This window comes from Medicago sativa, chromosome 3 (genome assembly GCF_051527215.1).
Source record: "Medicago sativa cultivar Bolivia chromosome 3, Bolivia_mono, whole genome shotgun sequence".
In the NCBI taxonomy this organism is placed as follows: Eukaryota; Viridiplantae; Streptophyta; class Magnoliopsida; order Fabales; family Fabaceae; genus Medicago; species Medicago sativa.
The window spans coordinates 99,164,007-99,189,806 of NC_140751.1; the positions used below are offsets into that span (position 1 = coordinate 99,164,007).

Sequence of the window (25,800 nt, forward strand, 5' to 3'; positions counted from 1 at the left end):
TTTGAAAATTTGTCATTCACATGGTCTATATCACCCTCTTTGTCAATGGATGAATGTCTGTTCATACTAATTCAAGCGATGAAGCAGTGGAGGAAGATTTGATTTATCATTCTGTTGTTGGATTTTTGTTCATGGTGGAATTGTCCCTGTTTCTGCCCTGTGGCCTGGTGGTTCGTGTTTTTTCTTTTTTTGGGTTTCCTTATAGTTTTTTTTTTTTTTTTTTTTAAATATTTTTTATAGAATGCGTTCTTATTTCTTTTGGTTCGGTTCTCTTGTTTAATTGGATATTGGCTTAGTCTCACCAGTAATCAACTACGTTTTTAGTTTTACTAATTAGATAGTCCAAGGGTATGATTCAAATCAGATAGTACTTTGGTCGTAGCAGAAAAATAAAGAGATTAACATATGTGTTAGATAGTCCAATGCATATTAAACTAATGTTGGACACAAATAGAACCAGCAATACTTCACAACTGAAAGTCTGAAACTAGTCCAAAATATATAGTAACATAATTATGAAATTTTGATGAAAAATGAAGTTGTAAAAAGTTAAATGACAATGCCCACCCTTTCACTGGAGCACAAACACAACCCCATTCGATCATATAACCGCAAAGTAAACAATTCACACACAAATTAAGAAATTATTACGTTACACAAACACAAATCAAACAATGGGAGATCAATACACCCATATATTATGCTTTAGGAGCTCCCACACTAACTTTGACTAGCTAAAGAATATGTAAGCTCAATTTTGTTGGCCATGCCCTTAATAACGTTTCCAATGAAAGAATTCAAATCTTGAACTGTCCACCCTTCCACCGGATCACAAACACCCTCCCATTCGATCATACAACCTACACGTTTAGCATCATCATCAACGCCGCTGATTGGCAATGGCAATACTTTCATTATAGCCACGTAATTCTTAAACCCCATACTGTTATCAACAATTTCATAGGTCAAACAACGTTGGATGGGATCAATTTTCAGCAGCTTCTCTTTAACCCACTCAGAAGTTGGATTGGCACCCTTTTTTGTGAAAGCACAATAACGAACGAGACCAGGTTGACCTTCAATCCCTTCAAGCTTATAACAATCCATTGGGAGCCACTTGTGTAGGTTACAGAAATCCTCTAACACTTGCCATACTATATCCTCCTCAGTTCCTATTACCTCAGCCGTGGCTTTACCTTCCCATTTTGTTGGCTTATTTTCCTCTCCCATTATTGATCTCACTGATTGATGAAGAACTGTTTTTTTTTTTTTTTTTTGGAATACTTAAGATGAGTATAGGAAACTTTTATTTGTTGATAAAATTGGCGAGGGACTAGATATCTATTTATATACAAAATACTATATACTATTAGTCAACCATGCAGTATTCTAAGAACTCAACCTCTCTCTTTCAAGAGTTTATGATCAATTTAATACGCGGTCAAAAAAAGGAAAGTTTCAATATACTAATAACAATGTTATGTTATTTTTCATGTTTAAAGTCGACAAGTTGCATGTGCTTCTGTTTGACATTTAAGTTTTTGAATCACTGCTTCTGTTCTAGGTTGTTAACTATGCATATTTGCACTTGTTGATTAAGCAAAATATGCTGTGTGATCGATGTTGGCCGAAAAGGTAAAATTTTCGGGTACTTTGAAATATGATTGGTATGAACGTGTAAGCAAAATTCATATTTAAAATTTGAATTTATTTTAAATTAAATGATTGGATGATTAAATGATTGAAGGTAGGTGCATGTTAAGTCTATGTGTGACAAGGTCAATTTATGAAATGCATGTTATCTAGATGATAGTCAACTATATTGATAGCTAGGTTATGATTTGAAAAATCCTAAATTGGGTTTTGATATTGAAATTTGAAACTATATGATATCACTTGTCGTCAAAGAAAAATATTGACAGTGTCTATTTTGGGTGGCTTTTTCTCAAGCTGTAATTATATGTCCTTGAATAGGGTCATTGCATGATGAATCATGTGTGTTTCGTTGTGATGAAAAAAGTGAAGAGAGGTCTTCTAATTATACTTTAGATGGAAAAAACTGTATTTGATATGTTGGACGACAATCCGATATCACTTCATAATTCGCTGCTAGACTCTTTAGTTGAGTATAGGGTTGTCAAAATGGGACGAATTGAACGAGTCAATTCATTGATCCTATCCTATATTGAAATATGGGTTGGAGCGTAAAAAATAATCTCAAAATAATAAGGTTGGACCATACTTAATAATATACGGTCAAATAATAAGTGGGTTGGTTTTATCTAATCCATTTATGTATAGTTGGATCACTGAAACAAATTGGGTCAAACCATTTTGCAACTTCAAGTGAAAAAGATGTGAGGAATAAAGTTGATGTATTGTTCAACATAAGTAAGGGTTAAATACGTTTTTCGTCCTCATAAAATTAGCGAGTTTTGGTTTTCGCCCTTATAAAAAAAAATATAATGTTTTTGTCCTTACTTTATTTCTTAGTTAATGTTTTCAGCCCTCAAGTTAGGTCAACTAACTGTTAACTAACGCAATGTCACTTGGCTGTGACACATGGACTTTTAAATGACGTGGATGTCACCAAATCATGCCACATCAACATTAAATAAAATTAATAAAAAATCAGATTTTCCTATTTTTTTTCGTTTTTTAGATTATCTTTTTCAGTGCTTTACACCATTTGAAAGGAGAGGAACACGAGGATCTTCAATAATAAGGTTGATCATATTACATCTTTAATCGAAAAGGTTAAGATTCATACATATTGATGGTTAAAATCATATTATATGTGTTGTTCGATTTTGATTACCTCACATGGAGGCTAAATCCCCTACAATGTTTAGTAGCAGTCTCCTAATTTTTTTCTTCCTTTGATGTGTGTGCAGTTGTATTGTAATGTAAACTCTTTAGACTTTTAGTTCTTTTGGTACACCTGGTGCTAGAGGGGATTTTTGTGGTTAATAATATATTTTCGTAGTCTTTTTTAAAAAAATGTCATATTTGAGGAAAAAGATTGCAGGTTGTCATTTATTTGACGTATTCACGTATTCAGCGTATTCGTGATTGTTGGATTTAGATTGGAATGATCTAGAATGTTTTAATTTTTTTTATTACAAAGAGAGCTTTGGCTTTTAGCCCTTTTTGTAATAAATAAAAAAGACATTGAGCTTGAAATTTAGTATGTTTGATCTTGATCCAATCACCGCAGATACACCGACCTTGTAAATACGTCAAATTAATGACCATTGGAAATCCAAGTATTGTATTTGATGTGAAACTTTCATCTCTTACGGGATTTCTTCATTGTTTATTTAGAACGTGAGTTTGATAGTCAGCGTCTTCATTATGGATAGACTTTGATAGAATCCTACAATAGATTGATGTGAAATTAGGTTCGTTTTGGAGATGGAATGGGGGCTTTGGTGAGATAGAAGTGTAGGGGGAAAAATAGAGAATCTTTATTAAAAAAACTTAAAAGAGTGTTTTTTAGAGAGCGTTCTTGCCTCCCAAATTCCTTCTTCTTTTCCACTTCATCCTTTCTTTTTTTTCAAAGTCATCTCTTATCCTAAATTCCCAAATAAAATCATGTATAAAAATAAACTTTAAAGATTAGCCATACAAATGCTACCTTGAAACTAAAATCAATTTTAGAGGCAAATCTAATTATAATCTTGAACCTCAAATATAACCAAAATCAAATTATTTTAGAATAACTTTTTACTCTCTCAAAATGAATCCATACATTAAAAAAAAAAAAAAAAAAGTAGACACTTTTATTTTATTTATTTTTGATGTTTTGTGGACATTACATTTCACAAAGTGATGACAACAAAAGATGGAAGAAAAAAAAAAAAAAAACACAAACTCATTAGACACAGACAAAGCCTGATTTATTCTAACATCACCAAATATTTTTCAGGCTCTCCAATTAGCTCTGACTAGTTACAGAGCATTCAACCTCAATCTTCTTAGCCATGAACTGAAGACAGTACTCAATATAAGAGTTGAAATCTTGTAATGTCCACCCTTCTATTGGATCACAAACAAACTCCCACTCAATCCCACACCCTGCACTTTTAGCATCACCTTCGTTTGGAAGCACTTTCAGTGTTGCAACATAAGACTTAAACCCCATGTTGTTATCAACAATTTCATAGGACAAACAACGTTTGATTGGATCAATTTTCAACAGCTTCTCTTTTGCCCACTTGATCGTTGTCTCAGGCTCAGCAACAACATCATCTTCAACAACACCTTTTATGTTAGAAGCACAATAGCGTATGAGACCAGGTTGGCCTTGAACACCTTCAACATGGTAACATGTGTCTATTGGAATCCATTTGTGTAGGTTGCAGAAATCTTCTAACACTGCCCATACTTGTTCTTCAACGGTGTTTCTTACCTCAACAGTGACTTTACCTTCCCATTTTGGTATAGATTCCTCTCCCATCTCTCTCGCCGATTGTGTAGCTGGTTACTAGGAGTAGTGATGATACTGAGAAACAACGTGGGGACCAAGACCACTTTATACATATTTTTATCAACCACTCTATTCTAATTAATGTGGGGGAATCATTAGTGTACCACGCAAGTTCTTTGAACCGTAGATAAATAAAAAGGAAAAATATTATAGATAGAAAATAATTCATGTGAGTTATGTTATGGAGGAAAATGGATTCTCACCAAATTGGGGAATCCTTCGTACAGACCGTTGGTCAACTATTGTCCCTTGAATTTGGATCGAATGGTTCGTTTTTAAAATAGGTACTATATAGTAAGTATTTTTTTACAGAGAAAAAAAAAACTTAATAAAATTTTGGTATTTGAAATTAATTAGAATTAGAATTGTTTGATGTTGACCCAACAGTCACATGTTTAATTTTGTTTTCATTAAAATTCAGTATTTGAAATTAGAGCCCAATGATTTTGATACAACGGTCAGATGTATAATCTTGTGAAACAGTCACAAATGTGGTTGTACACAAATTTAGGTTATTCAAAAATCAAGGAAATTTGGTTTGTTTATGGCAGTTGAGAAGAGTTCTTCGGAGAATTGCTTAGATATGTACTATATCATCAAGATCATACATTTAGAACGAAATTGGAAATTTGTTTTCTCCCAGTATTAGAGAAGTGTAATTTGACATTTTCTCTATAAAAAAAATAATTATTTTATGTGTACAACCTAACATATATTACGGATACTCCCCTCGAAATATGTTAAATCACAATTTTTAACTAAAATAATTTGATAGAAAGATCAAAACTTAATTTAAAATGGAAGGATCAATTTCATGAATGAGTAGTAATAGAATTAATGACCAAAATTGTAATAAACCTGAGATTAAACAAAACAAATGCATGCACAAGACACTTGAAGATCCCACTAGTCTCACTCACATCATATTGATTTCTTGCATCTTTGGTTCCACGTTTAAACTTTGTTTCTCGCGTCCCAAACATTTTTTTACCGTGATTTACTAAAGCTTGATATTCAAGCTTTTAATCAAACGTGCAACTGCGTCCAATTTACGGTCAGGGCAAATACATGCTTTATCTAATTCAATTACTCTCAAAATGTACTGAGGATGTCATTGATATCTGAGTGTGTTTTGTTTCTCTTGCATAGATTCTTTTTAGTGAAGATTATCATATGTGAAACATTGATGGATGCTAATTGCTAAATGTGGACACATTTTTCAAACAAAATTTAAAGTTTGGTATGACATGTTACGGAGCTTAGTTTGTCTTTTCCGTTATCCAACCTCTGTTGGTTGCTTTACTTGTATAGTCGTATTTATAGGTAACCGTATTTGGTTTCAATTTAATGTTATTATTTATCATGAAATTTTAAATAGTAATGCGATAATCACTTAACCCCAATATTCACTTGGTTGGTTTCAATTTACTGTCTATTATTTATCATGAAATTATAAATAAATCGAGAAAATAAAAATATATTGATACAAAATAAAATGAAGTTATGAAAATATAAACTTAGTAAATCAAAATATATTAATTTTTGAATTTTTTACTTTATTATAAATTCAAATGTTTTTCAAGTTTCTACTTTCAAAATTTTAATAAAAATATATAACAAAATTTAGGAACTGTGCATGCTATTAAATTTGGAAAATTGTTATTTAGACTGCCAAAATTGTTCTCTCACACCGTAAAATGACAATTCTATTATCAACGGTAGTTAATTGTCGTTGAAAATAAACGACCAACAGTTAACTGTCACGGGATAACGAACGACAGTTAACTGTTATTGAGAGTATGGTGATCATTTTGAGGTGTCAGAAAGTCTGTTTGACATCTTAAAGTGCATTATTCTTAAATTTGAGTTTGAATCTATTTGTGCCTTATTAATCAGATTGGATAAAACCAAATTTTATTATTCGAGCTAGTCCAAACTAATGGGCTATGGGTAGACTGCAAGTATAAGGGTGAAGACTAAATAAAATAAATATCTAAGAAAGCACCATTTATAACTAAAAAAAATTCATAAAACTCCGTAAAAAAATTTAGATGTTTAGTGTATGCTCACTCGTCTAAACTGAGAGATATGAAAATTGAAAGGGAAATGTTAACCAATGCCTCCGAGACACTGATTAAGGAAACCAAATGTAGTAATGTTATATTGAAACTTGTGCATTCAAGATCTTAAAAATATAAAAAGTGACATTTTTAATTTAAAACTTTCTCTTTTAACTTCTTAACCCTTGACCCAAATTGAAATAGTCTCTCACCCCATGTGTTTGCCACCGGTAGACTACACTAGTTTACTCAAAGTACAAAGAATAAACACATTACACTTTCATAATTGCTGAGTATCCTCGATCACCGCAGGAAATTGAAGCATTGGCATTATTGGTTGCAAAGTGGTAGAATACATGATAACAAAATCTAATGCATGACTATTTTCGATAAGTACAAAATAAAAGATTTGTTGTATAGTTTATTGATTAGTGACCAGGTTAATTATAAATACATACTTAAGATGTACCGACTAGATAAAAGCTCTATGTGATTTTTTTATATATACCATCATCATGATAGTAGGCCATGAGGAAATAATAAAATAACAAAGTGCGCATTATACATATAGACTAGTGTGTCTTTCTCTGTAAGCTGACAATCAAAAATGAATAATATAGGGCTAAAGTAAAAATCACTCCTGATATAATATACCAAAAAGTTGTCATTTGAATTACCTCGAACTCTACATATTATTAGTTTATAATAGTGTGTGTAATATGTGAGTCACTATATTCAACAACAACAAAAAAATATGTGAGTCACTGTTGCTTTTCTCCTACTTGTATTAATATCCAGATTTATCATCATAAAAAAATGAAAAGAAACTATAAACTATATGGTACTTGGATGCTAAATTAAATATGTATATCAACACACGCCACTGCTCTACATACGAATTGGAATGCACCAAAAAAACATACGGATTGGATCCTCTTTATTTAGAATAAATAATAATAATAATTTTTTTTAAGATAGACATAAAGGCTCCAATTCATCAAAATTATATATTATATATTTTTGAAAATATTGAAATTTAATCTTTGTGTTTGTCTATCTTTTGATATGCTTTTTGAACAGAACCCTCTTCTTCTAGAATAGATGTCTTTTATCCTCGTGAGATTAGCTCAGTTGGTAGGGATAATGCATATTTTTTTTTGAGGGAATGAATAATGCATATTATATGCAAAGTCTGGGGTTCGAACCCAGCCACCACCAAAAAAAGAATAGATGCCTTTTTTTTTTGAGGGAGTATTCATAGACCTTATTAATCCTAAATTTTAAATTAACATTTTTGCAAACAACCAATTTTACCATGTTAATTTATAGAATCTGAAAATCACATTTTTAATCGACTTTCTAAATCTCCTTTTTTTTTAAAAAAAAAAACACTAAAGGTAGTTTAATTTCAATTACGGGTCAAATCTATAATGTGATATACTTTATTCTTATTCTTATATATTATAGTTGATATGACCTGTGCGATGCACGGGTCAATGGTCTAGTAGATAGTTAAAAATGGTAACAATCACCAACAATAAATGTTTTAAACGGCTGTAGAGGATTTAACCTTTTTTTTTTTTGGTAGTGCAGAGGATTTAACCTTTTAAACATGTAAGGATGTGTTCCGTATTTACTCTTGTATATGAAAAAAAATTGTAGGGCATGTTAATTAATTTGTTTCAAATTAATAGATTTATTATTTGAATATTTTTTCATGAATATAAAAATATGTGGGAGTTTTATTCCTACTTTGGTTAACATTTACTGTTATTTTTGAGAATTGTTTGAAGAGGAAGTTTTATAGATAGTTATACTTGTATTTATTTTCATGTATATGAGAATTCTTTGCCACCAAATTTCGTTAGAAAAATTATTTTCTCGCTGAAACATTTTATATCGAGGAATAAAAATTAATATACATGTAATAAGTGTAGGAGAAGTGGTGTAGGAGAAAAAAATTAATATACTTGTAAAAAAAAAGTGTAGGAGAAGGGGTGTGTTAACATAAATTGATCAAGAGATGTGGTGTCTCTCGGTGTCGGTTTCGAATCGAGTTTCTCAAGATTGAAGAGAGAAACTCTTAAACAAATGACTTCTTGAAAAACAGACAAGAGATGTAGTGTCTAGTAGATTTGACTAAACTCAAACAATATAGCATATCAATAAAATTTGAAATAGATGGGTGTTCAAAAATAAACACTCAACAAAGGATATATGTATACCTATAGAAAAGAAAAGAGAAATGATATTTGTACAACCATTTTATGACAACTTTTTGACAACTTTCTCTCTCTCATACTCACATGTTGTTTCTATCCTCTGTCTTTCTTTTTCTCTCTCCATTGTTTTTTATCAATAAGAAGAGAGAAAAACATGGGCGTCACCAAAGTTGTCATTAAATAAATGTTCGAATATCATCGCCCAAAACAAAAAGGAAAAAGCAATATATAAACATTCGTTTAATTCTTCTTTTTTTTAAGAAAATTAAAATATTGGTTTCTTTCAACTCCCGTGAGACACATGTGGGTCATATATAGGTGATAAAGTCTGGACCCCTGTTTGGTTGGTGTTATATATATTGTCAAGTTAATCAATTTATACCAAGTTATTTTAAAGTCGGCAGTGCTAATCAAGGCTTTTCTATACCCGATTGAAATCTTTAACATCAAGAGAGAGACTTGTTCAAGGACACATTTAATTAAATTATCAACTAACAAGAAAAAGCATGCCAAAGAAAAATAAAATAATTAAAAGGAATATATAAGTGCAATACTCTAATATTATTATAATTAAAAAAACATAATGATAACAAAAGAAGTTCCAATAACAAGGAAAGCAAGGAAAAAGAAAGACAAGCACAATGAAACTGTCATGATTATAGTTCACTACCACCTATCAATATCCAAAATAGCAACATTAAACCAACGTTCTCTTTCTCTGCCCTTATCCTACCTTTTTCTTTCCTTTAAATTCCAAAGTCTTTGCCAATAATCCTACATGCCTTCTTATAACTTCACTATATATACTTCTCTTGAATACTTGTTAGTTACATTGTTAATTAATATTAGTTATAACAGAAAACTACAGATCAATGAAACTTCATACAGAAACAGAGTGGTGTCTCCCAAACAATGTTACAGATATTACATGCATGGATAACCAACCAACGGTGGTAATTGAAAAAGTGAGCAAAACGGTGCGTTTACTAGGTTTCATGTTACAAAACGGTGTCTCTAAGAGTAACAGAGTGATGCAAGATATGCAAGAAATGATGAAGAGAGGAAAAAACATAGGGAAAACACTGAACAACGTGATGGTGAAGCACCATGAAGCACTCACGTGCCGACCACGTGATGCTGATATGTATTTCATTTCACCGTTGGAGTATCAGTTCAGCTGTAGTAGCAGTCCACCGCGTCTCTCTCGCGGTGGCGCCAGCAGTAGTAGGAGGAAGCTTTTGTCTCCGGCCAAGGAGGAAGGTCGCCGGCAAATGAAGGTGTGCCGTGGAAGCAGCAATGAAAGGAGGCGCGTGAAGATGACAACTTTGTCAAGGGAGACTGAGAAGGAGAAAGAGTTTCATGTTGACCAGGCGGCGGAGGAGTTCATAGACAAGTTTTACAGAGAGCTTAGGTTGCAGAAATGGTTGGATCATCATCATCATCATCATCAACATCGCTATTAATGCTGACGTGTCATGTGTGTTGTGTTTGACCCAGTTAGTAAATCATGTGCATGTGGCAGGTGAATCATATTCAAACTCAAGTGACAGCTCTGCTTCTGAGGCTCTCTCTTTGAATCTCTGTACTATGTATATGTTATGTTAATGTTAATGTTAGTTCATGTAATTGTAGGTACCTTATTATTGACCTGCAATGGTTTTCGTTTTCGTACTGTAGTGCTGTTATGCTATCAACAAAGCTAGCTTTTTTCACGTTACTACGTTTACTTCAATTACCTTCCCTTTCTAAATTCAACTGATTACTCTTTTGCTAACAAAAAAAAAAAAAATGAATTAATGTGTTTTGTTTACTCTCAAAATCATATATGTACAAGCCTGTCATCTCATCTCATCTAATCTTATAATTAGTCTTTAAAAAAATTATTTCATGTTTATAGAGATGATCCTTATCATTTTTAGAAGCAAGAAGACCGGAGTGAAAGTCAGTACCTGCAACTTTTAAAATTATGTACATGGTCAAGTGACTAGAAGGTCATTTTTATTTTTAGTATGTGTAATTAGGTTGACGAGGGACGTCAATAGTCATCACCAATGCATGACACTATGATGTATTAATGAACTGTTTCTTCTCACATGTTTCTAAGCAAATGAACACATAATTAAAACAAATTCATAAGAGAATGAAAATGATTATGAGACTGTGTGTAAATATGGACCGATGAGTGGGCTGGAAGGTTCAAGAAGTGGATCTCAATGAGATTGGTGGCCTAATGAATAGAATTGTTAACCATTCAGTTCTCATGAAAAAGAGACTCTGATGTAAATGTTGTCTATCAAGAATTGTTCCACCTAAAAATTAAATTAGGAATCTCCAAAAGTCTTTTGATGGAGATCATCAATCAATCGCTTGATGCTAATCACTTAGTTGATCATTTCCAATGTTAATCAACACTATCTTACTAATCTCTTCTTAGCTAATTCGATTATAATGATGTTTATATTTTAAAAATTAGTTTGTTCTCTTTTATGGAGTTTATGCTGTTGGTCTGGGTCTTTGGTTGCTAGTATGGTTTGTGGGCCTTTTAAGGTGTCTTGGCTTCCAAGTAAGCATGCTGAGGTATAAATAACATTTGTGTACTCTTAATTTTTTCATAGCTTTCAATCAAATTGATAATTCAATCTTTAGATTTAATTAAGAACATTCTTATTCTTGTGGTGAATACTCAATTCGAGTTTATCATTTGTTTATGAGTGTGACAATTGTTCTTTCGACTTCTCATCATCTTCCACTAGGGGTGTTCAAAATATTCAGTTAACTGAACCAAACTACTAACTGAACTGTATTGAACCATATTTGAACTGAACCACTTAATAAAGTTTTGAACTGAACCATTTTTTAAATACCAATTTAAGTTCAGTTTAAAACCAGTTTTGAACCGGTTTAAGTTTATGAACCGTTTTTCTAAATCTTCTGAATGATAAAAAAAAAACTATGTTATTCAAAAACATAAATAAAATAGAAAATATCACAAAAACAACTCTGAAGCCCAAATTCACAAAATGGAACCCTAGCCCCAAATCGATGATGAAGAACCCTAGCCCCAAATCGATCCCAAATCACAAATTCATCAAATCAATTCACTTAACCTAACCCAAATTCGGACGAACCCTAGCCCCAATTCGTATAATCCATTTTCGTACTCTTCTCCGTCGTCTTCGTACTCTCGTCATCGTCACAGGTATGCTCATTCTACTGTGGTTTTGTTCTTTTTTGCATAGAATTTTCGATTTCTAGTTGTTATGCTTATGCTTATAGCTTTTCGATTTCTGGGTCTCTTTGAAATGTTAATTTTCGATTTCTGGGTCTCAAATCCACAAAGATAACACTGGTGTTGATCTTGAACCTTTGTTGTATTCAGTTTGTGATATGTTATCTTTTAATTTTCTGATAATTTTTGTTGAGTTTTATTTTTGTTTCGTTCTGTTATTTTGAGCTATGATGAAGAAAACTGTGCTGAGCTCGTCGATGACGGCGCAATCCTCTAAGAAGTTCTGAGCTCTAATTTTCAATTTTTTTTATTATAAATTATTTCATGGATAATTGATTTGATTCTTTATTAACTGATTCTTTATTCATGATTCATAATTTATAAGCCTACTTAGTAATGTTGCAGCATCCTTAAGATTAGCAATGTTGGCTTTGTAAAGTTTGAGTATCATTAGTTGATGAATCATGTTTGTGGTTTACATAAGATGAATCATGTTTGTAAAGTGAATTTTAAGATGGTGTTGGAGCATCCTTAAGATTAGCAATGTTGGCTTTGTAAAGTTTTTGAGTATCATGTTTGTGGTTTACATAAGATGAATCATGTTTGTAAAGTGAATTTTAAAATATGTAGAATCTAGGAGATGCTAAGAAATTGTAATGTTCTCGACTTTAAGATTAGAAACTACAATATTGCAACTGATTTTGGTTTTTTTAAAATTTCAAAACTTATAAGTCTAAAATATCTCACTGTATCTCCAAGAGGTGTCATAACCTCTCTAACTATTGTCTTGTATCTCCAACACATTTTGAACCGTATCCTACATATAATTATATAGTTTTATTGTTAACAGATTCATATGGATGGTCATGATAGCATTATGGGCTCCGACACAGAAGCACACAGTGGTTCTACACCTCAACCTCCAGTTTCAAACAATGCAAACATGGGTCCGCCTAAGCGTAAAAGCCGGTCAAACCGGTCAGCATGTTGGGATCATTTTACACCAATGCCAAGAGTGGAAGGAGTAAAGGCAGCAAACTGCAACTATTGTAAGACAAGAATCCAGTATAGTGGTGGAACAAGTGCAATGAGGGCCCATTTGAGAAGATGTAATCTATATCCACCCAATATGATGATGCATGAATCAGCTTCAAGCTCATTGGGAAATAGGGAAGTAGTTGTTAATTCATCCCCTGCAGTTCCGAAGTTTGATCAAGAAGTCAGCCGAATTGATTTGGTGAACATGTTTGTAGCCTTGGAACTTCCATTTCAAAAGGTAGAGCATCCATATTTTCGTAAGTTTGTTTATGGCTTACAACCAAAATTCATGTTACCATCTCGCATTACATTGGCACGTGAGATTTTGAAGAATTGGGACATGGAGAAAGCAAAATTGAAGAGCTTTTTGTCACAACATTGTCGCCGAGTTTGTCTCACCACTGACACGTGGACATCAACACAAAACTTTAATTACATGTGTCTCACAGCCCATTTCATTGATAACAATTGGAAATTGCAGAAGAAGGTTTTGAATTTTATGCAAGTCACAGAATACACAGGAGAAATTATGGCAAAAACGGTTAAGGAGTGCTTGAATGGTTGGGAACTTGGTCGTGTACTTAGTGTGACAGTGGATAATGCTTCCTCAAATGACGTTGGAATTCGACATCTCAAAAGATGGCTTCTATCTCAAAATGGTCTAGTTTCAAATGGAGAGCACCTTCACACACGGTGCTGCGCCCACATTCTAAACCTTATTGTGAAGGACGGGCTGACAATAGTTAATGAATCTATTTTGAGAATCCGATCAGCTGTGAGGTATGTCAGACGTACTCCTTCAAGATTTCAGAGATTCAAGAAATGTATTGATCGTGAAACCATTTCATTTAAAGGTTATGTTGGGCTAGATTGTGAGACGCGGTGGAACGCAACTTACACAATGATGAATTCGGCGTTCAAACATATGAAGACCTTTATAGAGCTTGAATTCACAGATCAACAATATGTTAATGAAATGAGGAAAGATAAAGGCGTGCCTACACTGAAAGATTGGGAAGAAGTTGGGTCAATTCTTCCATTCCTAAAGATATTTCATGACGCTACAGTGCGTGTTTCAGGATCTTCTTACTTGACCAGCAACTTGTATATGCTTGAGGTTTTTAGTGTTGGACAAAAGATTGCGAAAATGTGTTGTTCTGAAGATGCAAGTTTAAAGTCAATGGCTTTAAAGATGAGGGCAAAATACAATAAATATTGGGGAGATCCTGAATCTCTTAACATGTTTTTGTTGATTGCAATGGTATTAGACCCTCGTCGTAAACTGAAGCTTGTGGACTGGATGGCCAGAAGGATCTATAGTAGTGCTGAGGCAGAATCTTTGACAACAAAAATACAGTCGTGTTTGAAGTCTATTTACGAGGAATACTCAGGTGGGGGAGTGTCTCGTCTAGGTAATTATGGAAATGTAGCAGGTGTTCTTAATGAAGCTGAAGATCCATATGAATTGTGTGATTTCTATGAATCGGACGAGTGCAACACATCAGCGACCGAATTACAAAAATACCTTATAAATGAAAATGTAGAAGAGGATCGTCCGGACTTTGATTTGCTAGAATGGTGGAAGATTAACTCAAGCCGTCTGCCAATACTTGCAAGCATTGCAAGAGATGTGTTGGCCATCCCTATATCCACTGTAGCCTCTGAATCTACTTTTAGTACCGGGGGAAGGGTCCTTGACCCATACCGTAGTTCTTTAACACCAAGAACTGTGGAAGCACTGATTTGTACTCAAGATTGGCTTGACGCACCATTTACATGTTTTCTTTCTAGTGAAGATCTTGATGTTATTGAGAAAATTGAGGAAGGTAAGATACTTTTCTATCCTTTCTTACTACTTACTAGTTGTTTAATTGGTTGAAACATACTGAAATGTTTTGTTTTGCAGATCTACTTTCTACGCAAGATGCTCCTAGTTGTTCGGCCTCGACCTCGATTACACTTGACGATGATTGAAGGTAAGTAGGTAAGCATTGCAAGTGCAAAATGTTGTCAAATAGGTCTATAGTGGTTAAACATTCTATAATATGTTTACAGTGCAATTGGTATAAAAGAGTGAGTGTTGTTTTGCAATGACAGTGTTGCATTGTTGTAACAGAAATATGAGTCACCTCATTTATACCCGCAACTGATGGAAAACCTTGTCTGTTAATTCTATTTACAATAACAGATGCACAGAAGGATAGTTGAGCTTTCACTTTAGCCTTTGATACAATCACACACAGTTCTGTTTACACCTTTTATGTTTTAGTCAACGGTTTTTTTTTGCTCTTCCCCTCACCTAATCTACGTTTTCATTATATTTAATACATGTAGTAATAATTGTCTATATACTAATATATTATTCTTGATTTATATATTGTTTATTGTACTGTCAAATGCATCATTAGGCTCCACTCTATGAGAGTGCTTTCGTATGCTTTGTTGTTTATTCATTGTCCAGACACAAACTTATAATATTAACGTTAAATTGCTATGCAAGTCATGTTTTAGGATTACTAATGAATTTTCATATCAGAAAAAAACTTCGGACGAATTTTGATTTTCAAAAAGTGTTTCCTTTGACATGTAAATTAATTAGGGACTCCAATGAACTTTGAAAAGTCACGAATAAATAATCATATATTGATAACAGACAAGGTTTACGCCAAGTTTGTGCATTCAAGGTGGAAGGCTACAGAAAGAGAACATACAAGGTGGAAGGCTTCCACCTTGTATGTTCTCTTTCTAGTTTATTTGATTTTTCTTTTTGTTTTCTTACCTTTTCTACTTCATTTTCCTCTCTTATTCAAGAAAGTTTTCACCAAGGTCAAGATCCAGATTTTGTGAATCCTTTTGGGTCCACATCAGTTGCGGGTATAAATGAGATTGTCCATTTGAAGAATATTATAGCTGTTGATTGATGCTATTTATACAAATAAAATACTTCTTTTATTGGAAGCCTATGTATAACATAAGAGCTTCATATAGTTACACATGCAACTTGTTGGAAGTCTATGTATAAATTAAAAGCTACATATAGTTGCACATATGTGACTTGAGTCATAGTTAACATAAGAGCTTCATTAACCAATCATGAGAGAAATTTTTTATACGAATTAAATATAGATTTTTTTTTTGTTACAAAATTAAATATATAATATAGAATATAAAATAAGAAACCAAAAATATATTTAACAACAAAAAACTATAAGGGAGCCTTTAGCCATCCAAATTAAACATCAATTTTATATTAGATTATAACCAAGATGAAAAATCCAAAACCATTGGATACAATTTTTTTATGTAAAATAAATGTTAGTGTTCTACCTAAGGAAGTTCAATTAGCTATCTAAATTGGAAACAATAAATATGATAATGAGAAATGCAACAACACACTTTTTAAACCCATTTGACTGGTTTAGTTGTATTGATTTGGGACCTTAGAATGTGTTCATGTGAAGGTCTCGGATTTGATTTCTCTTATTTTAATTTCGACAGGGTAGGTCTTTACAGAGCTATGTTCCGACTTTAAATTGTGTTCCTGCAAGTGGCGGATGAGATTGAACCCCTCAAATTAATCGGATACTGAGTTTTTTAAAAAAACAAACACACTCTTTTGACATACTCTTTTTTTATCAGTTAAAACCAATTTATAATTTATGCGAGTCCTATAAAAAAAATGGTGAGACTCATGTGTTTTAATTAATAAAAATGAGTATGTTTGTAACTTGTAAATGTATGAATTTTAGAGAAGAAGTCTAGTCTTGTTATCAAAATTAGAAGTAGAATTATCTAATTTTGGATCCCACTAAAAACTGCATGACCTTCTATAAAAATAAAAATAAAATCATGGCCTAGTTTCTCCACTGCCTGGCAGATGTGTGGAATGCATGAATGCAGCAAAAGTTAGACTGTTGAGAATAATTTCTATAAAAGGAAAGGATGACAATTTAGAGAAATGTGTGTGCACGTAATGGAGAAAGGCACACGGTGTAGAAGAAGCAAGCATCGGCAGTTCCAGGTTTATTAACATTTTAATTTATGAATCTAATTATGATTATGTTTATAGCATGAAGATGTATAACTAAATTAATCGAAGCTATGAGTGATTTTATCACTCTCTAGTTATATGTTCCCTTTTATTTTTATCATTTATGTTTCATTTTTTTTTTGGTACAAATTTATGTTTCATTTATACTGTATGAATGAATTGATCATTTTTTGTATAAGCAATCAGTGTGCTTATACAAAATATCAAAGACCTCATGAGCTCAAGACATTACTCTCTTATCCATACGCTTAGAGAAGGCAATCAGTGTGCAGACTTTATGGCCAAGCTTGGAGCCTCGAATGATGTTAAGTTGTCCATCCACTCTTCTCCCCCGGAGGACCTGCTGCCTCTTTTAAAGAAGGATGAATTAGGAACCTGTTATCTAAGGCGCTAGCCTTGTTTTCCTTTTCCCTGTTGTCTGTTTTTGTTTTTCTGTTTTATCTTTAGCCTTGTAACCAAAAAAAATAAAAAATGAATTGATCATTGCGTTTGAATCTCAATATGGAGTAGCTAACGTTTAAGAAGTTGATTACTTTATAGGTAACTCAACGTCATGGTTAATTAACGGAACTCTAGGATTAATTGGTAAGGAGAGGTTGGATTTATCATAACTTAGCGAGAAACATTCTTGTGTCGTTGATAGGAGACAAAGGACAGTGTCACTTGGATCACCAAAATATATAAGTAGATGAATATGTGTCACTTAGACAAAAAATATTGTTAGAGGACCTTGATTGTGAATAAATCTTTTAAGACAAAAAAATAAATGTATGTATATGTATATAGTATTAACTACTCCCTCCGTCCCGGAATATCTGACTCATTTACAAAAAAAAAGTGTCCCAAAATAGTTGACTCATTTCAATTTTCAATACAACTTTCATCATTTTCAATACAATATAACTCTAATTAATACTACTTTCATCATTCTCAATACAATATATTCCATTTTCCCCTTTATTTATATATTTTTCATGATCTGTGTGAAAAACCAAATTGGACCAGATATTTTAGGACGGAGGGAGTATTAAGTAAAAATAATAATTTTAATATCCTTAAGCAAATGATGACTTAGGCGGCCTCCCTCCTGCCTATATTCAGGGCCACCCATGTGTGGGTCACAGGTAACAAAGTCTCTCCACCTCTGTTTGGTTGGTGATATCAATTTCAATCGTGTTAATTTAAGTAATGGGAGGTTTTTTTTAGGATAATGTTTCATGAACACCCTTTTCTCCGTACAAACTATGTACCACTCCCATGTGAGAATGTGTGAGAGTGTGTGAATGTGAGTTTTTTGTGTGTGTGTGGGGACCACATGAACATATGTCACAATTATGTGTGGGTGTACAAGTGGTACATGCCACCTAAGGTGGTCTATGTATCACTACTCTTTTTTTTATACCCATTTAAAACAAACAATGACTTGTTCAAAGACACATTTTTGTTAATTGAATTATCAACTAACATAGAAAAGCATGCCAAAGAAAAATAAAATAATTAAAAGGAATATGTGCAGGGAATATATTATAATTAAAATAACATAATAACAAAAGAAGGTCATGAAAATAACAAAAGAAGGACAAGCACCATGAAACTTTCATTATCATATAAACTTCACTACTACTACCTATCAATTCATAAGTCTTTCTACCCTTATCCTACGCTTTTTCATTCCTTTAAATTCACAAGTCTTTCCCCACAAACCCAATCACTCTTCTCTCAAATACTTGCTAGTTACATTGTTAATAATTAATTAATTGTAACAGATAACTAGAGATCGATGAAACTAGTCATAGGAACAGAGTGGTGTCTCCCAAACAATGTTACAGACATTACATGCATGGATAACCAACCAACGGTCGTGATTGAAAAAGTGAGCAAAACGGTGCGTTTACTAGGTTTCATGTTACAAAACGGTGTCTCTAAGAGTAACAGAGTGATGCAAGATGTTCAAGAAATGATGAAAAGAGGAAAAAACATAGGGAAAGCATTGAACAACGTGATGGTGAAGCACCACGAAGCACTCACGTGCCGTCCACGTGATGTTGATTTGTATTTCGTTTCACCGTTGGAGTATCAGTTCAGCTGTAGTAGCAGTCCACCTCGTCTGTCTCGCGGTGGCGCCAGCAGTAGTAGGAGGAAGCTTTTATCTCCGGCCAAGGAGGACGGTCGCTGGAAAATGAAGGTGTGTCGTGGAAGCGGCAATGAAAGGAGGCGCTTGAAGATGACAACTTTGTCGAGGGAGACAGAAATGGAGAAAGAGTTTCATGTTGACCAGGCGGCAGAGGAGTTCATAGACAGATTCTACAGAGAGCTTAGGTTGCAGAAATGGTTGGATCATCATCATGGTTAATGCTGATGTGTCGTGTGTGTTTGAGTTTGAGAGAGATAGCACATCATGTGCATGTGGCAGGTAAATCATGTCCAATACGGACAATATCAAGTATTAAAACATAAGCTGTTTTGAATAAGTTATTTTGAAAAAAGTGATCCTAATAAGCTGTTTTGCGTAAATAAGCTGTTTTGAATAAGTTGTTTTAAATAAGTTGTTTTGAAAAAAGAGATCCTAATAAGTTGTTTTGCATAAATAAGCTGTTTCTAATAAGTTATTTTGGAAAATGAGATCCTAATAAGTTGTTTTGCATAAATAAGCTGTTTTGAATAATTTGATTTTAAAATAAGTTGTTTTGCATAAATGAATTTATTTTAAAATAAGTTGTTTTGAATAAATTGTTTTTTAAAATAAATTGTTTTTAAATAGATATGCTTAATGGTTCGGTTTGGTTCGGTTCGGATAATTGTGGTTACTAACGGTTCAGTTCGGTTAGTGAATTGTTATCAAAATAATGGTTCGGTTCGAGAATTGGTTAAATGGTTCAGTTAATTTTGATGTGGTTCGGTTCGGTTAACCGGTTCAAAATGGATTTTGGTTATTTTTGCCCACCCCTACTTCTCAATACTTTTTTTTTGTGAGGGAACACTTTTCAATAGTCTTATTGTTGTTTAAAATTAATATCCTCTCATAAAATCATCGTATGAATTTCATATAAATTTAGGAGGATGCGTATAAATTTTAGAGTTAATTGTTTGTAATGTAGTGTTCGAAAAGTGACCATGTAAAAAAAACACATTTTTTGACTATGTAATTTGAGATTATTTTTATTTTTGATCCTATAATATACATGCAGTCTCAAAAAATGACCTAAGGGTTGAATTTTTCATAATTTTTTCCATGCATATTTAAGACGTTTATATATGTCTTTTCACAAAAAATTATATTTTTTCGACTTGGGACAGATTAATTTTGAACTTTTATTCTCCATAATTATGAATTTTTTAAACAATTCATAATTAATTCGTCTCTCGTTTAAAAACTCTAAAATTTTATGGTGACAGTTTTTATGATCATCTAACCAAGCCTACAAAATTAGGGGAAAAAATTTGACCCGTGATTATACGTTTACTCAGAACAAAATTGCAATTTTGCACGTTTAGGTTGAAAAATAAAAATAAATCGAAACATCTTTGAAATGCTATGGAACTTTGCATATTCTTTTGATGTATTTTTATAAATATCTCTGCAAACAATCAGCTCAAAATTTGATTTTTAGATTGAGATTTCGATTGTTTTGTTTTTTGAGTTTTTGGTGCTTTAAAAAGTTATAATTAATTTGTCTCTAGTTGAAAAATTCTAACTTTATGTGTAAAACCATATTTTCACGGCTTAAAATCCCCAGAAAAAAAAAAATCATGAAAAAATTCAATTTCTAGGTCTGTTTTCTTGACTTCATGTATATTATATGGTCAAAAATAATAAGAATCTCAAATTACATAGTTAGAATGTGTTTTTTAATTTTATAAGATCATTTTTCAGACTTCACGTGTATTATAGGGTAAATTCCAACAACGGACCCAAAATTTCAATCAATATCCTCTATACATACATTTGAGAATAAACAAAATGAAACAATCCACATGGCATATCAAGATCAAATATAAAGGAAAAATTACATGTGGCAAATGGCAATGCAAAGTTTTTTGACAAAAAATGGCAATGCAAAGTTGACTAACAATCATAATCAAATCACCACTTATGACAAACTTGTTTTTAATGACACCATTTATGATAAAAGGAAAAGTTTAACTCAATAGTTTTGATTGGTAGTCAAATTATATAAAATGACATAATTTCAAAATAAAAACTTAGAATTAGAATTTATTAAATTTGCAAAAATATAGTTTTTTTTTCAAATTATAAAATATCTATTTATTTATAGGATATATTTTGCATTGGTCAAAGAATCATAATCTCAATTGATTACATTGCTTTTTGTATGTAAACTTTTTTTATGTCTCTAATTTTTTTTTTTGAACATTAAAAACTAAAATTGAAATGGTCTTGCAAACAAAATATTAAAAAAGTAGAAACAATGAAATGGTCGTATTATAAAACAAAAATGACATGTTATTTTTTTTTAAGGAAAAAGTGTCACATTATTCAAATGAGTTGAGTGAAAAAGGAAAAATAATACAACATTAATTGCATTTCATTTATTTTTTTGAGGGGGGTATTTCATATATTAAAACTAACAAATAAGTAAATGTTGCATTCCAATATTTCTATTTCATCAATTCACATTAACTTCAATATCCCTTCACAAAATAATTATAATGATTTCATTCAAAAATAAATAATAAAAAATGTTGAACATCAATTTCTTACTCCACTTATTCAAAATAAAAATAAGTTAGGATACGTTGAATCCACAATTAACTATAAGATAAGTTAATCCACTTAATAATCAATTACAAACAATCGACAAACATTTGTCGTCAATAAATATAAAAAATACGCATAAACCAAGGAATCTTGAATAAATTTGTAACAAATATTTCTCAGTAAAGAGTATAAAAAACACAATACAAGTATTTGTCATTGATTTATAAAAAATGTAAATAAAAAACATGACAAATATTTATCACTAATAAATTAAGAAAAATCACGGGAAACATATTTATCAATGATATATAAAAATAAGAGGCACGTTCTGTCAAAAATAAATAAATAAGAGACACGTATTTGTCATCGATGCATAAAAAACACGAGACAAATATTTCCATTGATAAATATTAAAAAAATGGGACAACTATTAATCACTCATGCAAAAAAAAAATCACGGGACAAATATTTTTTTTTTTACAAAAACAATCACAGGACAAATATTAGTCATTGATAAATATCAAGAAAACACTAGACAAATATTTATCAAATATATTTTCACTATGCATAAAACCACAAGACATATATTTATCACTAATAAATGTAAAAAATACGGGACACATATTTGTTATTGCGACAATAAGAAAACACGGACATATTTGAAAAAACACGAGATAAATAAATTTTATTGATAAATAAAAAATAATATAGAACTTATTTTCCTCACCATATAGAAAACATGAGTCATTTCTCTTAAATTTTCCTCACCATATACTATTGCATCCAATGTAGAACTTAATTTGGGAACGTAACACATTTCTCTTAATCTGGGGACATTGCCAAATAAAGTTGTTACAATATGCTAAAAAAGGTGGTTGGTGGTGGTTTTAAGGTGGTAGGTTTATGTTTCTTTCTTCTATGATAGTAAATAAATTAAATTAGAAAAAGAAAGACGATGAAAAATCAAATTTAACATGAGAGAAATGATAAGAAAAAAAAATGTGTGTTTTAACCGTGAAAGTATAAGGAATGAAATGAGTTGATGAAAATTTTGCAGTTTTCTTTTTGAAGGATTTGAAGATTTTGAGATAATTATTTTATCAAAAATTAGACTCAATTAAAAAAACGTCACGTCATTTTAAAATTTCAAACAAGCGTATATTTTTTCAACTCAACAAAATACATCTATATTTTTTCATTGTTAGATTTCACCAATGAACTTGAAATAATGGAGGTTGAATAAAAAAATAGCATGAAACTGACATCTAATAACTAAAATTTAAGATGAAAAATTAAACAAATGACATCTAAAAACTAACAAAATAGTTCATCATAATTTTGGAACTTTCTGGGTATCCTACATCGAGTTTGATATCACATAGTCACCCTAAATCTTAAAACAGTAGTTATATGATTCATCTCACTTATTTGTTATTCAAATTCTACTATTTCATCCAATATATAACTTTAATTCACACTTTTTTTAAAGAACTTTAATTCACACTTGATACATTAAAATTTATTAATCAGCTGTGTAATTCTCCGCGTCTGTAAGCATGTGATATAGTCGAATAAGGTTAAACGGAGGTACAACATGTTCAAAAAGGTTGGTTAGTGGTGTTTCATGGAGGGAGATTTTTGTTCATTCTTTTCAAGAGAAGAGAGAAAGTATATTCGAAGAAAAAGAACATATATGAAAAGGAAGTTTGAACATGAAAGAAGATAAGAGAGAAAAAATAAGTATTGTGTGTGTTTGTGAGAGTATAGGAAATAATGTGAGTTGTCGGTAATTTTATGAGTTTGTTGATAGAGTTTGAAATTTTGGTGTAATTATTTTACCAAAAAATAGATTCAATTAAAAAAAGGGTTAATTATGTTTCTTGTCCCTATAAAATAGCGACCTTGTAAGTTTAGTCCCTACTTAATTTTAATAGCACTTTTAGTCCCTATAAAAAAAATTTACTTATAATTTTAGTCCCTGCTAAAACAAAGTTTGATTAATTATCCTTAAACTCTTAAATTTTTGAACGATTTTTTTGAGACAAGATTAGAACACTATGAAAGGTTCGTTTACTAAAATTTAGAATTTTCTGACATGAAATGAATTAAATATGAATTTTTTAAAACGACAAAAGTTAAAGATAAAAAGTAATAAAATCTGGATGTAGAAATCAAATTTTGCAATAATTTTTTGCGGACGAACTTTTAGTAATGTTCTAAACATGTCTACAAAAAATTGTTCAAAAATTTAAGAGTTTAAACATAAATTAAACAAATTTGAATTGAGTAGGGACTAATACTCATTGCAGAAAAACAAAATTAGGGACTAAAAATGCTATTAAAATTAGTAGGGACTAAACTTACAAGGTCGCTATTTTATAGGGACTAGAAACATAATTAACCCTTAAAAAAAATGCAACATAATTTTAAATGTGTAATAAACATGTATTTTGTCAAATTAGTGTAACACATATGCAAATTTCCATGATCACTTGCCACCAAAAATAAAAAAATGAATGAATTTAAAACAATAGAGGTTGAATGAACAAATTCATAGGAAAGAGAATGACATACAAAAACTAAAAAAAAAAGTTGATCATAATATTGTGTCTTTCAGGGGATCCTACATTGAATTTGATTATCACATCAAACTATGGGAATCCACACAAGTGAGTTTGACACCGTATCTTTACCATAAACCTTAAGGTATTAGGTAGATGGATCATATCACTTACTCCATCTGGTCACTATTATAAGTAAATTTTGACTTTTTAGATACATATTTTTGGTAATGGTCGGGGTTTGAACCCCGAACCTTGCATTTTTCCATACTAATTGAGCTAAGCCCACGAGAACTTTTTAGATTCATTTAATAAATGATGTATTTGGTCTATTGTAGACCATATACATCATTTATTGAATGAATTTAAAAAGTAGAAATTTGCTTATAAATGAGACTAAAGGGAGTATATGTTTCTCAACATCCACTCTTGCATTCAATGTGGAAGTTTAACTTACACTTGACACATTAACATCTCTCCCTCAATTATGAGACTTTCTACTAAGCATGACAACAAAACCCGTACCCGCAGTTACCCGCCCAAACCCACCCCGATTTGACGGGGTCCTCCGCTTTGACTGGATTTGAGTATAGGTTTAGGTTATCACTGATTTCTCAACATGAGTAACATGTATATAGGTACCCACCCCGAACACATACTCAAACTCTTTTCAAACGAAGAAAATTACTTTATTACCTATTGAGATTTTCCATGTCATAATAATTGTTATTGAAATTTAAAGGAGCAACCAAATTTCTCAATCATAGAAATGTTAATGTTAGCATATTGTTGAATAATGCAATATAAAATTTCCTGTTGTGCTCGAAAAAACTTCTTTTTGTATTAAAAAAATTATTCACTACGGGGATGACGATAAGGCGGGGATACCCAAAGCTGTCGGAGAGGGGGATGAGATTCGATTTCTGATCCCCATTGAATATGAGTAGGGTAACATATAAGTATATGAAAGTCGAGGATTGGAAGGGAAACGTAAAACCCTTCTCAATTACACCCCATTGTCACGCCTTATGCATCCAATATCAAACCGAACTATGATACCATCGTTGAGCTTTATGGGGTAGTCAACACTGGTGTGGACCAACCTATTAAACAAAAATCAACTACACAAACGAGAATGATAGTCTAGCAAAAAAATATTTTAAGTATGACGAAATTTTAAACCGTGCTTATCTAAATAACTATTTGAAACATCGTTTTTTTAAGGACACCATTGTTTATTTTACTCGGCAAAAAATATAATATATTTTTGAGACTAAAAAATAATAGTTTGGTGCCCGTGCATTGCACGGGTTAACACACTAGTGTAGATTTAAAAGTGCATGATATAAAGTATGTTGTGAGTTTCATTCATATCAAATTTATCATTATTGTGTGGGTAGAGCCGTTATCTAATTCGTGGATGCGTGTGA

General features: G+C 31.8%; 4 protein-coding genes and 1 non-coding gene across 5 annotated transcripts; 3 read left to right on the forward strand and 2 right to left on the reverse strand.

Annotated features, from left to right (window-relative positions):
• Nucleotides 1-470: 470 nt before the first annotated feature.
• Nucleotides 471-1,323, reverse strand: LOC146942757 (lachrymatory-factor synthase-like). Its single transcript, XM_085756827.1, has one exon. It carries the CDS (start codon nt 1,228-1,230, stop codon nt 721-723), a length of 510 nt encoding a protein of 169 aa, XP_085612953.1. The 5' UTR covers nt 1,231-1,323; the 3' UTR covers nt 471-720.
• Nucleotides 1,324-3,759: 2,436 nt separating this feature from the next.
• LOC146942758 (lachrymatory-factor synthase-like) lies at nt 3,760-4,639 on the reverse strand. Its single transcript, XM_085756828.1, has one exon. It carries the CDS (start codon nt 4,457-4,459, stop codon nt 3,938-3,940), a length of 522 nt encoding a protein of 173 aa, XP_085612954.1. The 5' UTR covers nt 4,460-4,639; the 3' UTR covers nt 3,760-3,937.
• Nucleotides 4,640-9,424: 4,785 nt separating this feature from the next.
• Nucleotides 9,425-10,488, forward strand: LOC146942759 (uncharacterized). The gene has a single exon (XM_085756829.1). The coding sequence runs from the start codon at nt 9,644-9,646 to the stop codon at nt 10,232-10,234; it is 591 nt and encodes a 196-aa protein (XP_085612955.1). The 5' UTR covers nt 9,425-9,643; the 3' UTR covers nt 10,235-10,488.
• A 1,734-nt stretch (nt 10,489-12,222) lies between these two features.
• LOC146942760 (small nucleolar RNA U61) lies at nt 12,223-12,291 on the forward strand. The gene has a single exon (XR_015033837.1). It is a non-coding gene; the product is annotated as a small nucleolar RNA U61 (small nucleolar RNA).
• Nucleotides 12,292-18,614: 6,323 nt separating this feature from the next.
• LOC146942761 (uncharacterized) lies at nt 18,615-19,530 on the forward strand. Its single transcript, XM_085756830.1, has one exon. It carries the CDS (start codon nt 18,870-18,872, stop codon nt 19,440-19,442), a length of 573 nt encoding a protein of 190 aa, XP_085612956.1. The 5' UTR covers nt 18,615-18,869; the 3' UTR covers nt 19,443-19,530.
• The last annotated feature ends 6,270 nt before the right edge of the window (nt 19,531-25,800 follow it).

Coding starts and splice junctions, on each gene's coding strand:
- LOC146942758 (XM_085756828.1), bottom strand. CDS start 4,459: ATGGGAGAGGAATCTATACCAAAATGGGAAGGTAAAGTCACTGTTGAG.
- LOC146942757 (XM_085756827.1), bottom strand. CDS start 1,230: ATGGGAGAGGAAAATAAGCCAACAAAATGGGAAGGTAAAGCCACGGCT.
- LOC146942761 (XM_085756830.1), top strand. CDS start 18,870: ATGAAACTAGTCATAGGAACAGAGTGGTGTCTCCCAAACAATGTTACA.
- LOC146942759 (XM_085756829.1), top strand. CDS start 9,644: ATGAAACTTCATACAGAAACAGAGTGGTGTCTCCCAAACAATGTTACA.